The sequence below is a fragment of the Aotus nancymaae genome, unplaced genomic scaffold, assembly GCF_030222135.1.
Source record: "Aotus nancymaae isolate 86718 unplaced genomic scaffold, 86718_ANA_hifiasm-v0.15.2.pri h1tg000007l, whole genome shotgun sequence".
Classification (NCBI taxonomy): Eukaryota; Metazoa; Chordata; class Mammalia; order Primates; family Aotidae; genus Aotus; species Aotus nancymaae.
In genome coordinates this window covers 57,729,382-57,745,279 of record NW_026988418.1, presented here as the reverse complement: position 1 = coordinate 57,745,279, position 15,898 = coordinate 57,729,382, and the positions used below count along the sequence as shown (strand labels likewise).

At 35.3% G+C, this 15,898-nt stretch overlaps 1 protein-coding gene across 3 annotated transcripts in view; it reads left to right on the top strand.

Annotated features, from left to right (window-relative positions):
- MAN1A2 (mannosidase alpha class 1A member 2) overlaps positions 1 to 15,898 on the top strand; it is a 164,466-nt gene that overhangs the window by 59,245 nt on the left and 89,323 nt on the right. For all 3 annotated transcript variants that reach the window (XM_012458861.2, XM_012458863.2, XM_012458862.2), the window contains exon 6: positions 12,253 to 12,347. In XM_012458861.2, the coding sequence (XP_012314284.1) occupies positions 12,253 to 12,347 (95 nt within the window). The remainder of the gene's footprint in view (positions 1 to 12,252; positions 12,348 to 15,898) is intronic.

The window sequence follows — 15,898 nt, the reverse complement described above, 5'->3', positions numbered from 1 at the left end:
TACTGTCGGAGATGAGGAGACCTTTCATAATGATAAAAAGATCTATTCATGGTGGGCATGGTGGCTCACGCCTGTAATCCCAGAACTTTGGGCGGTCGAGGCAGGCAGATCACGAGATCAAGAGATCAAGACCATCCTGGCCAACATGGTGAAACCCCGTCTCTACTAAAAATACAAAAATTAGCTAGGCATGGTGGTATGTGTCTGTAGTCCCAGCTACTCGGGAGGCTGAGGCAGGAGAATTGCTTGAACTCGGGAGGTGAAGGTTGCTGTGAGCCGAGATCCCGCCACTGCACTCCAGCCTGGTGCCTGGCACCAGAGTGAAACTTTGTCTCAAAAAAAAAAAAAAAAAAAAAGATCTATTCATTAGAAAGACATAATCACAACATTAAAACATAAATATGTAGGCACCTAATAACAGAGCTTTGAAATGTATTAATCACAAATGAAAGAATTAAAAAGATTCCTTTTAAATTTTTTATTAAAAATGCAATTCCACAAAGATTGTTGAATCTTTCAACATTCTTCTCTTAAATTGATAGAATAAGTAGACAGAAAATCAGAGATGATGTAGGAGTCCTGAATGACGCTATCAGTGATTTTAAATGAATTGTTCTTTATTTATAGAGCACTTTCCTCAGCAACTGCTGAATACACCTTCTTTTCAAGTGCACATGGTACGCTTACCAAAATAAGTCATACGTGGGATCATAAAACACATTCGGTCCATTAAAAAAGTTAGAAATAGTACAGAGTATGGCCAGGTACAGTGGCTTATGTCTGTAATCCCAGCACTTTGGGAGGCTGAGATTGGTGGATTGCTTGAGCTTGAGAGTTCAAGACCAGCCTGGGCAAACATGGCAAAACCTCATCTCTGCAACAAATACAAAAATTAGCTGAGCATGGTGGAATGAATTTGTAGTCCCAGCTACTCAGGATGCTGAGGTGGGAGGATTACTTGAGCCCAGGAGGTTGAGTCTGCAGTGAGCTGTGATCATACTACTGCACTTCAGCCCGGGCAACAGAGCAAAACCCTGTCTCTCAAAAACAAACAAAAAAAGCATGATCTTTGACCACAATGGAATTAAATTAGAAATCAATAGTAGACATCAGAAAAACTTCAAATATTTGAAAATTAAGCAATATGTTTCTAAATAAATAGACATCAAGTAAGCAGTTACAAAGGAAATTGAAAATATTACAAAGGAAATTGAAAATATTACAAAGTTGATTCTTTCAAAGTATCAACAGAGTTGATAAACCTTTTTAGCTAAATTGATTAAGAAATAACAGAAGACAGATAGATTACCAATAGCAGAAGCAAATGGTATTACCAATATTAGGCTATCATTGCAGATTCCACATACATTAAAAGCATAATAATGGAATATTATAAGCAGGTTTTTTTTTGCAATATTTAATAACTTAGATAAAACATTTTCTAAAAAATAATCTTATCAAAACTGAGTCAAGGTAAAGCAAGAAATATGCCATTTGTAGTATTAATTGAATTCTTAATAAAAAGCAATTTCACAGAAATAACTCCAAGTTAAATGGTTTCATTGGTGGATTATATCAAATAAGGAATAAATGTCATTCTTCCACAGAGGAAGAGGGAACATTTTACAACTCTTCTTTAGAGGCCAGCTATCACTAACATCATAGCCTGAAAGGCAGTATAGCAAGATGAAATTACAGACCAGTATACCTTTGGAATACATTAACAAGAATCCTGAACAAACTATTAATATTTGTAAAGCTTAGCTAGTTTTGCAACTTTTTATGTATGTAATATAAAAGAATATATCATGAAAAAGTTTCTTTTATCTTAGGAAAGCAGAGTCAAACATTTGAAAAAGCAGTTAATGTAATTAATCATATTAACAGAATAAGTGAGAAAAATTATATAATTATTGCAATAAATTTAGTAAAAGCATTTGACAAGGTGGAACACCCATTCATAATTAAAATCTCTCAGTAAACTAGTACAGCATGATTATTCCCAATCCAAAAACCTGAACTGCTCCAAAATCCTAAACTTTTTTAACACCATCAGGGAGTGCAAGGGAAATGCTCATTGGAGTGTTTCTGATTTCAGATTAGAGATACTAAACTGGTGTAATGCAAATAATTCAAAATTTAAAAAAATCCCAAATTGGAAACATTTCTGATTCTAAGCATTTTGGATAAGGGCTACTCAGCTTGTACTAGAAGGTAATTATTTTTCATTCTGATAAGGGACACCTATGAAAACTCTACAGCAAACTATGTGTTAATGATAAAATATTAGAATGTTTTTACCCAAGTATCTGGAATAAAGGGAGGTGTTCCATTTTCACCATTTACATTTAGCATTGTACTGAAAATCTTAGCATTGCAAGAAAGCAAGAAAAATACCTTGTTCGTATTTGCTTGTATGGGTTTTTTGCTAGATTCCTTTTGATTTTTGAGATACAGTCATTTTGTCGGCAATTAATGGCAGTTTTACTTCTTTTTTTCTAAATTCTGTGTAGCCAGGAATGTCATCACAATACTGATTCATTGTAGTCATTACTGCACACACGTTGCAGTTTGCACTGATGGCCCAGCTGATACTGGATACTATCCTTAAAAATTTCTGGAAACCAGATGAACTTGACACTACCTATTGGCTGAATGGCTAAATGGAGTCCTCACCATCTCTGGTCTCTAACTTCCCCTTACAGCCTAATTTGCATATTCCTGAATAACAAAACAAAGGCGTGTTGCTTACTACCTTAGTTGCAGAGGAGGCCTGGAAACGCGATTCTATGGCATTTGCAGCAGCTTTAAGGTAAAAGATGGAATGGAGTTTCTTGTTTGTCAGATAGAATGACAGTTTCCATAGAAAGTAGAGGGAGTACTTTCTAAAGAGGTCAAAAGCTGTAAAAGATCATCTGAGGGATCTACTTACTATTTCCTAAGATTCTCTGGACTTTACACTTACATTAAACCACAGTATTGTGAAACTATTTATTTAGACCACAATTGTTTTATCTCCCTATATGTTTATAGAGTTATATCATGATTTTCTGCCTGTAATAGGCTCTCACACGTCCACATTCTTTTCCTGGAAGAGACTTTCAAGACCCTATTGAGGTTAGTTTATATACAATAAAATGTAACTATGTTGTATGTATAATATGTAATTAAATGTATACTTTGCATTTTAACAAATGTGTGATAAACTGTTGGAATATAAATGAATACTATCTTTTCAGAAAATAATTTGGCTGTGTGAAGTAAATATTTAAAATTTAAAATACTCTGACCCACTTCTAAGAATCTATTATCTAGAAGCAACAAAGTAGATACACAAGGGTATACTTAAAAGGATATTTTATTGCAGTGCCGTTTGTGGTAGCAAACATCTGAAAAAGACCTGAATATTCATCCATAGGAAAGTGACTGAACAAATTGATGTATCTGTTACCGTAGGATAATGTTCAACTATAACCTAAACTGATATATTTTAACTAGGAAAAATGTACTTGATATATTCAGTGACTAAAGCAAGTTATAGACCAATAGTTGGTTACAGCTTTGTGTGTGTGTGTGTCCGTGTTCATTTAGTCAGCTAGTCATCACAGTATTTTGGCCAAGAAATAATGGCAACTTGGACTAAGATGGTGTTATGGAGATGAGAGATAGAAATGATTTCAGGGTATTTGAAAGATAAATTTAAAAGGATTGGGTGATGTTTGGAGGGTGATATAAGACAGAAGGAATGGATTTTGTCTCTCAGGTTTCTGTTTTTGGTGGTAGATTGATGGTAGGATAGTTATTAAATCGCAAACACTTTAAGAATACTAGATTAGAGGGAGAAGATTATGAGTTAATTTTAGGTATTTTGAGTTTGAGGAGATTTTGTTATATTTAAGCAAAAATAAGTAGTAGAGAGATGTAATGGGTCTGGTGCTCAGTGGGTAAGTATTGACTATAGATATAAATTTGGGAGTCAGTTGCTGGGTAGCTGATAATTCAAATGTCCAGAGAGACAATTTTGGATAGGGAGAGAAAGGGGCCTAGAGTCATGCCCCAAGAAATACAACATCAAAGGCCAGACAAAGGAGGATAAACTAGTGAAGGAAGCAGGGAGATTATAGATTATTGAACACAAAGTAAGAATGTATTTTAAGGAAGAACTTGTCAATAATAACTGAAAATACTTCTGGTCACATGTGTGGTCAGTCCTTAGCAAGATCTATTTCAGTGAAGTGATGGCAGCAAAAGCCGTGTTGGAATAGGTTGAGGAGTGAATAGAAAGGAAAGGATATGGATACAGTAAATTAGACCATTTGGTAAAACTGGAAGAGTAACTTGTATTATTATGTCAGTAGCAGCCAAACATGAAATAAAAATTCAGCTACTTAATTGTATGTTATGAATAGAGAAAAGGGATGGAAATACATAAAAACATTAACAGTGTTTTGTTCAAGATAGAGGAACTGTTTATGATTTAAGCTTTTTTATTTTTTAATTTTCCTATTTTTTAAACTAAGCAAATATTTTGTAATAGATAAGATATGGATTATTTATTTTTCAGAAGTCTAGGCAAGAGACAATCCATCTAGTTACTTGAACAGAGAAAATTTAATATAAAGATTAACTAGGTGTAAAGTTGTTAACTGGGTAAATGCTAGTTTAAAAAGAATATCAGCCGGGTGGTGGCTCACGCCTATAATCCCAGCACTTTGGGAGGCGAGGTGGGTAGATCACGAGGTCAACAGATCGAGACCATCCTGGTCAACATAGTGAAACCCTGTCTCTACTAAAAATACAAAAATTAGCTGGGCATGGTGGCGCACGCCTGTAATCCCAGCTACTCGGGAGGCTGAGGCAGGAGAATTGCTTGAACCCAGGAGGCGGAGGTTGCAGTGAGCCGAGATTGCACCATTGCACTCCAGCCTGGGTAATAAGAGCGAAACGCCGTCTCAAAAAAAAAAAAAAAAAAAGAATATCTATAGGTATCATAGAGGTGGCTCCTACAGGAAGCAAACAGGGTTGATATAATATGGGGAAGAGGTTTTAATTAGTAAAACTTAGAAACTTTAAGAGAAAGTGATATCCAAAGCTGAAACTCACACCTCTGATGAAAGTGGGCTAGCAGGTTATTGCTGGTGCTGATGTCTTTGGGGTAGGTGATGGTAACTGATGCCTTTAAGGGTGTAAAGTTGGTTCTACAAGTATTGGAACAACTTCCAAATGGATCCAGCTGCTGCTATAGGAAGGGACTCCCTTTGCTGATGTGAAGGGTTAGAAAAGCAATCCAACATGGGAGCCTGAGCATGTGTGCACGCTTTTGCTGGATGTACCAGGAATGCAAGTCCCTGACTGCTCTTTACCCAGATGGTCAGAATTGTGCTTATAGGAATGAGGTAATATCTTGCCCTGGATAAATTTTACTTTTATCCAGGCTTACTTTTGCTAACTGTAGAAGAGATACCCCAAACTGAATGTTCTATATTGTAACCCACTGTGTGTATAGGCATTCATCATGGGCCCTGTGCATCATCCCAGCACAATTGGGGTAGAGGTGGGGCATGTACAATCAATGCAAATGAACTTGAAGCTTTGGCTGCTACTTTTCTGTAAATAATAAAGCCTTTCATCTCTGACCCAGTAGTCTTGTGTCTTCTGCCAACATTTATGAAATTGTGGCAGGCTGACTTACTAGCTTGCAAGTATGATAAAATCTTAGATTTCATTATGAGTTTTAAAATTATTATTTGCAGGTTCATTTTGAGAAGGAGATGTGTGTGAATGTGTTTCTGTCTCTTCGTGTTAACCCTCAGTTTTGCAGTGACATTCACTTGGTCCTGAGGAACAGCCATCTAGCCTTTAAGAGTACTCATGCTCATGGTGACACTGAAAAATTCATCCAGAATGTAGTGTAGACTCAAAGAGGGAAAATAAGCAAAAGAATTGAGATGAAAATAGATTGAGAGGTTTCAGAGAATATTTGGTAGAAGTCTCAGATGAGTTTAATGGAACAAATGATAATATGTGAAAAGATAATGAAGAACAAAGAAGAAATATGAAAAGCTAAGAAAGAGAAGGGGGCGATTACTTAAAAAAGAATGACAGCTGACAGTGGAGTTCTCAGTAGCAATAGATGTCAGAAGACATTAGAATAATATCTTTAAACTCCTGAGATAAAATAGCTACCACCCAGAATTTTATATTAGTCAAACTGTCATTCAAGAGGGAAGATACAAGATAAATACAAAGAGGTATACACATCGATCAATAAAATATTTTTGAGAAATTTAAATATTAACTATAAAAATTAAGATTCGATAATGCAAGGTGTAGGAGTGTGTGTGCACGCGTGCATGTGTATGTGTGTGTGTTGTGTGTGTGTGGTGAAGAACTGGACTCTAGAGCTGGACTGCCTGGGTTTAAATTCAGACTAACCACTTAACTAGCTGTATGACCTTGAGAAATACATTACTTATTCATTTTGTATGTTTTCTACTCTGTAAAATGGGGGCAAAATTAATACTCATCTCACTGGCTTGTTGTGAGGATTAAATGAGTTAATATGTTTGTCATCAGCATCATCATCATTGTTCCAACATTTTTGTAGACCATATTAAAAAGTTCTTAAAACTTGTATGTTAATGTGAATTATTAGGGGAGTAAAGTTGGTATGGAAATGGGAGGAGATAATTTGTTTATTTTAAATCTTTGCGTCTTTTGTCTTGATTTATTCAATACTTGTTGAGCATCTGCTATATGCTAGACACTGTTTTAAGTGTTTGAAACAAACAAATTCCTGTACCCCTATGACTTTACTGTGGGGGAAATAGGCAATAAATAAAATGGATATATGAGAGAGTGTGTATGGATACACGTATACAGTCGTGTACCACATAACTGTGTTTCTCAACAATGGATATGATGATGGTTCCATGAAATTATAATAGAAGTGTAAAATTCTTATTTCCTAGTGATGTTTTAATGATCCTTATCCTGTGTGGGCCTAGGCTTTTTGTGTTTCTGTCTTAGTTTTTTACAAAAAAGTTTAAAAAGTAAAAAAAAAAAAATTTGATGGAAAGTAGCTTATAGAATCAGGATATAAAGAAAGAAGATATTTCGTACAGCTGTAAAATATATTTGTGTTTTTAAGCTAAGTGTTACTATAAAAGTCAAAAAGTTAAAAAAATGAAAAAGTTTATATAGTAAGGTTACAGTAAGGCAAGGTTAATTTACTGTTTTGAAGGATAAGGAATATCTTTTCCTTCAGGGAATAGGTCACTCACCACTTATTCCCTGACTCACCAGAGAATTTCCAGTCCTGCAAGTTTCATTCATGGTCAGTGCCCTGTACAGATGTACCATTTTTAATCTGGTATTCTGTATTTTTACTGTAATTTTTCTATGTTTAGATATGTTTAGGTAAACAAATACTTACCATTGTATTAAAATTACCTGCAACATTCAATACAGTAACCTGTTATATAGGTTTGTAGTATAGGAGTCACAGGCTATACCATGTAACCTAGATGTATGGTGGGCATTACCATCTAGGTTTGTGTAAGTATATCCTATGATGTTTGCCCAATGACAAAATTGCTTAATGATGCATTTCTTAGTACGTATCTCTCTCATTATACATGATGGAACATACACTATTAGGATAAGCACCAAGGAGAAAAATAAAGCGGGATGGGGCAAAAGCGATTTTAAATTTCAAATAGGATGGTTAGGGAGTCCGTTAAAAGGTAGCATTTGTGTGAAGACCTGAAGGAGATCAGAGGGTGAGGATATTTTTGTAAGGACATTTACTAGGCATAGCAAATGAAAAGATGGTGAAACAAAAACATACCTAGCATCCTTAGAGAACAACAGAAGAGGCCAGTGGAGCTGATGTAGAGTGCATGAGGGACAGAGTGAATGAAGGAGAGTACATGAAGGAGGGGTTGAAGCCACAGAAGGTAATGGGGGTACATCTTTGATATAGGTATATACCCTTTCTAAGGACTGTGGCTTTTACTCTCAGTGAGATACGGAGCCATTTGAGGGTTCTAAACTGTTGACTTCTATATAACACTCCCACATTGACTGCTAGATTGAGAATAGGCTGTGAACATATTACCTTAGTAATTTAAATACTCTAATAAAGAAAACAAGCATAAGAAGCATATATAGATTCTAATGTCACATCTCTCAAGAATCTACAGTGGTTCTGTGTTACCTATTGTGCTGTCTTAACTGTTTTTTTTTGTTTGTTTGTTTTTGAGAGACAGAGTCTCGCTTTGTTGCCCAGGCTGGAGTGCAGTGGTACTATCTTGGTTCACTGTAACCTCTGCCTCCCGGGTTCAAGTGATTCTCCGGCCACAGCCTCCTGAGTAGCTGGGACTACAGGTGCACACCTTCACACCTGGCTAAATTTTTGTGTTTTTAGTAGAGACAGATTTCACCATGTTGGCCAGGCTGGTCTCAAACCTCTGGCCTCAAATGACCCACCCACCTTGGCCTCCCAAAGTGCTGGGATGACAGGCGTGAGCCACCATGCCCAACCTCATTTTCATTACTTATACTTTAAAGCTCTTCATAATCTTGCCACATTGTGTCTGTTAAATTTTATTTCTTCCAGTTCTTCTGAACCTAGGGTCATTACTTATACTTTAAAGCTCTTCATAATCTTGCCACATTGTGTCTGTTAAATTTTATTTCTTCCAGTTCTTCTGAACCTAGGGTCAGTTCTTTTAATTCTTCTAAACCTAGGACTGGTTTTAACATAGTTCTATTACTTATAATTTATTCTGATAAAAATATCTGGAAGGCTCAACATTTTACATACACTGAATACATAAAAGTTTTTTCTATAAATGAAATGCTTGGAAGTCTTCTTTTAAGTACTTTTAAGACTCTTGAACCTGCAAATTATTTACTTTCATCATTTTATCAGTCAACAGTCCTAGTTGCAGGAACCAGAATCCATTTTAGCTAGTGATTTATTAGAGGGTACTGACTAGCTGACAGTCTTTGGGAAAGTTAGGAAATCAGATACTTTTGTTACACACTTGGATCCCTGCAGAAGTGCTTAAGCATACCATATAGCTGATGAGTACCAGTTCTGTTGTCTTCATTACCCCTAAGTATCTATGAAGCCGGAGACCAGTCACTAGAAGTTCTGTTAGAGCTACCACAGAAGAATCAAATACCTCCACCACAGTGCTTACAAGACAAGCGGTCTCCCATCATGTGACCACTGCTCCAATGTGCTCAATTCTTCCCTCTAAATGTCACATACTTGTTTATAATTGGCGTGCTTTGGTCCTATCTAGACCTTTAGCTGGAGTGGACTCTGGCAAATGTTACCTATAATTTTCCATTCTCTGCAATACTTGAAAGAGGATTTGAATGGATTTTGAGTACCTGCCACATTCATAATAAAAGAAATGAGAGTTATGACAATGGAGTATCCTTTTCTACTATCAGATTGGTAGTAGTCAACAGTTTGATAACTTTTGTGCCAACAAAGATAACATCAAACAGCCACTCAAATTGCTGGTAGAAGTATAAATTAGCAAAACACATACGAAGGGCAAATTGGCAGTAATTTACTAAATTTACAAATGTTTCTACTGATTGAAACAACAAATCCACTTCTGGAATTCATTTTACATAGCCATATACTGTAGAAACAAATTACATGTCCATCAATAGAGGACTGAGTAAATAAATTATAGTATATCCATAAAAGAGGAAACTCTGCAGCCACCAAAGAGAACGAGATGGTAATCCTTTGTAGGCTGATTTGGAAAGCTCTTCAAGGTACGAAACAGTAAGTTAAAGAAGCAAGTTCAGAATGTATGATATTCTGTGTTAGAGAGAGAGACTCTGAGTGTGTGTAAATTGCAACAGAAATTCTATTTTTAGGAGGGTTTGGGAATGAGGATTTTATGTGACAACTAGCTACCATGTGTACCATGGAACTGATTTGGCACAAAATACAAAGAAGCTAATAGATGGTTGTGTTGTAAAAGGAATTGTGTGGTTGAGGGACAGAACTGAAAAAGAGGCTTAATTTTTACTTTTGATACTTTTTGGATTTTGTATGGTTTGCCTGCATTGCATACTGAAAACTAATTGGTTTTAAATTTGCTGTTGCTATTGCCTACCAAAATATTTTTCTGAAAATAGGGAAGATAAACCTAAAATACGTTATTAAAGAGTTTATATATTTGTGAACAAATTAAGATTTATATACTATGTAAGATAATTTTTCTCAATGATATTACGGTATTGTTTTCTTTTAGACCTGTCTACTATAACTGTTTATTATATATGTTAATTGCTATTAATGACAAGATTTTTAGCTGAAAATTAGACAATATGTTATTGGTTTATTCTGGAAATGAATTGAGCATGCTTTCTATTTACAAAAAGTTTATATTTGTAGGTCATTTTATCACTTTAAATTTTAGTTTATATTTAGAAAAGATGTGATGCAAAAATGTGTGATTAACAAATATGTAGTATTAATATTAGTTATTAGATAAGAAAGTTGATTCCTTTGTCTTCATGGTAAATAAGCAATACTTTTTGCTGTATAAGGTAACTTGTCTTTACTAACATGCAAAAAATATTAAAGAGAGAACTGATTTTACATTTGCTTTTCCTAATTGAGATGAATATGAGAAAATTATGCAACTTTCACCTTAAATTATAATGGTTTTCTTTGGGGTTTTGATGTTAAAGTAGATACTGAAGGAAATGATAAATTGTAGATGTGTGAGTGTATCTAATTAAAAGTTCTGCTAAGTAGGTTTTGCCTTACTGAGGGAACTTTGGAACATCTTAATGAGGGACAGAGTGAATGGAAGAGAGTGCATGAAGGAGGGGGTGAAGACACAGAGGTAATGGAGATACATTACCTCTATGGTATTTCCTTATCTACTTGTACATATTTCTCTCTAATGTTTTCTATCCCCAGTAGTGTTGGTATGCTTTGTTATAATCTCAACTCAAAATTTTGACTTATTCCAGATCTTCAACTACTTATTATATTATTAGAAGAATCTAATACTATTTTTTCAAATTATTTGGCTGCAGTGAAAAGTTGGAGCTTTAAGTAGCCATTCAATTTGGAGACCATTTGAGAGGAGGGGCTAGGCTTGATGCATATAGGAGAGGGTGCTACTTTTTCTAATAGAACATTATGACCCAGTCACAATTTGGAATCTGTAAGTCAGTGGTTTCTAAAGTTAAGTACACACACTTATCTATTGGGTATGCTAAGAAAATAGTAGAAATTTTACTATATACATCTTCATAATACTGCATGTTAAGAAAATAGTAGAAATTTTACCGTCTACATGATTTTAAAAGTTTGGATACCACTGTATTTAGGAAATTTATTGTTTTTGGATACCAGAAAAGCAGCAGTTGGGACTGAAAAATGAAGCATTTATTTACTTAGAGACAAGAGTCTCTCACTGTTGCCCAGGCTTCAGTGCAATGGTGCAATCTTGGCTCACTGCAACCGCTGCCTCCTGGGTTTACACAATTCTCCTGCCTCAGCCTCCCAAGTAGCTGGCGTTACAGGCACCCAACACCATGCCCAGCTAATTTTTGTATTTTTAGTAGAGATGGGGTTTCACTATGTTGGCCAGATTGGGCTCGAACTCCTGACCTCGTGATCCACCTACCTCGGCCCCCCAAAGTGCTGAGATTACAGCCGTGAGCCACCGCACCCGGCCACAATGAAGCATTTATAACTCTCAAAGTAAATTTAACATGTGAACTCAAATGTTTTCTTTTCTTTTTTATAATATGGTTAAACCTTGATGGAAAATTTTGAGACATAATATGTTCATAGTAGTTTAAGGGCATTTATCCAAATTGAGTTACCTCTTTCTTTTGCTTATATTTTGGACTAAACTTGTTTACCTTGGATGAAAAGTCCATAGCCTAATGTTTCCTCTTAAAGTTTTTGCCAGCTGAAAATAGAGAGAATATCAACACCAAAACTAAGTCCTTGCTTTTCAATTAATTGTAGTTTCAGGGCTTTGCATGGTTAGCTTTCTTTCCTTAGTATCCAGTTTGCAAACAGATTCTCTCATTGCCATATGCTGCATGGTACCAATGAGACGCTTTTTCCTACCTTGTACTTTCATGTACCCAGTACCTTGTACTATGTATATTATGAGAGAGAGAGCGCAATAAGTAAATGCTTACTGGTGGCTATAATTCATGAATATTCCATGTTTTAAATCTCAGATATTCAAGATTAAAGCAGTGCAATTGGCTGAGAAACTCCTTCCTGCCTTTAACACACCTACTGGGATTCCTTGGGCAATGGTGAATTTGAAAAGGTAACTTTATGTGGATATTCTTATTCTGGAAGAATTATTTTGACCTTTTAGTCTTAGAAATTTCTAATGACCTACACCCGTGTATTTTGAAGACTTACATTGTTTTTCTCTCTATATATAATCTTTGTTTTCTTCTGTGTATATGCATACATTTGTTTCTTTAAAACATTTTCCAATTTTTAAAATATGTCCTTTATTTTGAAACAAGTTAACTGTCTTCATTGCAGTTTTTACTACGCATTTCTCTCAGTCTAGATTTCTCTTCCTCACCAGTATGGAATATTTGTTTCTTTTCTTTGCTTATTTGTTTCCATTTAGTGCTAGAATAGAGCCAAAGTACATCCCCCTCTTTTTCTTTTTATATACTACCTGCTGATCTTCTAAGTGAAAATGGAAAACAGTATACCTAGAAATTAGGACTTCCTATTGCTGAATGTCATATTAAAGATAAAGGAAGAGGTAATTAATGATGTTGACTGTGGGGTTTTTATTATAGCATCTACACTATTGAAGTTCAAAGTGAACTCTTAAGTATCATTCTTTACAATCTGTTTTATTCTAATTGAAAACATTGTTTTTTTACTTAGAAGTAGATGAAATGTTTTCTTTGGACAACTTTATAAATCATACAAAGATATACAATTAATATTTTAATAATATCAACATATTTGAACTTGCATTTAAGTAATTTATGCTGACTGAAATTTGTTCTGCTCATTTTTTTCTCCTAGTAAAATTTGTTCATCATAATGTTGGAATTTGGAAATTACCTAAAAATCTGATTGTTGTTCATGCACTGAGAGCCTTTAGAGTAAAAGTTAGGAACATTTATTTTTCTGGTGATGTGAATCTGTGATGTTATTTTTAAAAATGACGTGAACAACTTTATTGAGGTTAGATTTACATTGAGATGTAAGCAGCATTTAATACTGAACATTAATCTAACTTTACTATTTCTGATTTCATGCACTATATTTAGTGCAAATTACCTCCTTGGTGAGGAAACAGCTGGCTGGAGTTCCAGAGCAAGCTCCATGGAAGGATATGGCCAAGTGATGTTGTGTATGTACTTGTTTCGTGACAGATTTTGTGATATTTCCTTCAGAATCATCATCAAAATCAGACATTATTGTCTACCTAGATAATAATTAAAACTTAATTCCAGTAGGAAGAGAGACTGGAGGCTCTTATTTTGTCTATGTAGAGGACAAGAACTTGAAAATCAAGATTAAATTGCAGAACTTCTAAGTTAAGATTGAGATTAAAGTGGAAAGGTTTCCAAGGACCATGTTATAAGCATTTTATATGATTCATTTTTATTTAGTTTCTTTGGTGTGTATTTAAACAAATATATCGTTTTACTTGCATTTTATATTATGAATAATTATTCACATACTTAAAAATTAAAAAAAATTTTTTTTGCAGAGATGGGATCTTATTTTGTTGCCTAGGCAGACCTCGAATTCCTGGGCTCAAGCGATCCTCCTTCCTCTCAAAGTGCTGGGATTATGGGCATGAGCCACTGCACTTAGCATTATTTACCTGTTTTTTAAAGTTATTATTATTATTATTTTGGCTGGGGTCTACACATTTCCCACACATAGGCCTTCCTGCCCAGTCTTTTTTTTTTTTTTTTTTTGAGGCGGAGTTTTGCTCGTTACCCAGGCTGGAGTGCAATGGCGCGATCACGGCTTACCGCAACCTCCGCCTCCTGGGTTCAGGCAATTCTCCTGCCTCAGCCTCCTGAGTAGCTGGGATTACAGGCACGCACCACCATGCCCAGCTAATTTTTTGTATTAGTAGAGACGGGGTTTCACCACGTTGACCAGGACGGTCTCGATCTCTTGACCTCGTGATCCACCCGTCTCGGTCTCCCAAAGTGCTGGGATTACAGGCTTGAGCCACCGCGCCCGGCCCCTGCCCAGTCTTGATGACTGAAAGCCAACCCATCTTAATTGTCTTATATTTATCTTCTACAATATGATGCAGCAGGCAGAAATAAAAGCAGAGCTTTTTTTGTAATGTTTGTTTGGTTTATCACTTTAATGGCTCGCTTTTCTGCTTCTTATCTTTCTCACTCAATAATACTCCATGGAAATATGATTCCAAGTCACCCAATAAAGATCTAAATCAATCTTTGTGATGAATACTGAATGAGAAATAGGATAGTTATACTATAATTTATTCATTAATTTTCATATCAGTGGTATTTGTTTTCCTTATTTTCCTACCACACACATTGCTGAATAGCATCCTGTTATATGTGTCCTTGTGTAGTAGGAATTTTATTTCTTAGAAAATGGTTCTCAAGAATACAATTGCTAGATCAAAGAACATAGGCCTTTTTTCATCTGTGGGACAGATTTCCAGATGTGGGATTGCTGGATTAAAGGGATATGTATTTTTAACTTTAATAGATATTGCGAAAATGTGTTCCAGAAAGGCTGTAGTACATTTCCACCAACAATATGTGAGAGTCTCTAACTGTCTACAGGTATAATCATTGTTTGTATTTTCTAACTAGTGAATTTGAACATCCTTTTCATAAATTTATTGGACATGTAGATTTGCTTTTTTGTGAATTGTCTATTCCTAAGTCTTGCTTGAGTTCTTTGCCTTTTTCTGATTAATTTACAAAGTGTTTTATAGATTATAGAATTCTCCTCTCTCTACTCTTGTTGGTCTGTTGTCTTTATAATAATTTATGATTCATAAGTTTTAAATGTTTATATATTCAAATATATCTTTTATAACTTTTAGTTTACAGTCTTGTTTTGAAAAAATTGTCTCCATCTGTATTGTTTACATTCTTTGAGATTTCCATAAAAGTTTCGAAATACTCCTTTTCTAAAAATGAAGTATGGTGTTGTAGTTTTCATCAGTCACATCAGTTCCCTTTATCAGATTGAGGAAATTTCCTTCTATTCCTATTTCACTGAGATTTTGTTGTTGTTGTTTTGCTGTGAATGGATGTTAAATGTTGCCAGATACTTTTTTTTATATTTTGCTGTATTTTGTTTCCTAATACGTTTTGAAACTATTTGATAGATATTGGTAGGAATTTTATTTTTAGAATGCCTTTGTCAGATCTTAGTGAGAGTTATCTGGTCTTATTAAATGAGGTATTATTATTAAAGTTGTTTTCCGAAGTAATTTGTGGAGTGCTGTAGTTACTTCTTTCTTAACTGTTTGACAGATAGACCTAAATGCAACTACCTGGGCCAGATATTTTTTTTGTTGGGAAGTTTTTAATAACAAATTAAAATTTTCATGTGTGTGTTGTGTGTGTTTGGAAGGGGTGGTTTGGAGACAAGTTCTTGCTCTGTTGCCCAGGCTAGAGTACAGTGGCACAATCACAGCTCACTGCAGTCTTGACCTGCCGAGCTTAAGTGACCCTCCCGTCTCAGCGTACCAAGTAGCTGAGACTGTAGGTGTGTGCCACCACGTCCAGCCAATTTTGTTGAGATGGGATCTCTCTGTGTTGCCTAGTTTGGTGCCAAACTCCTGAGCTCAAGTGATCCTCCCTTTCTGGCATTCCAGGGTGTGTTAGG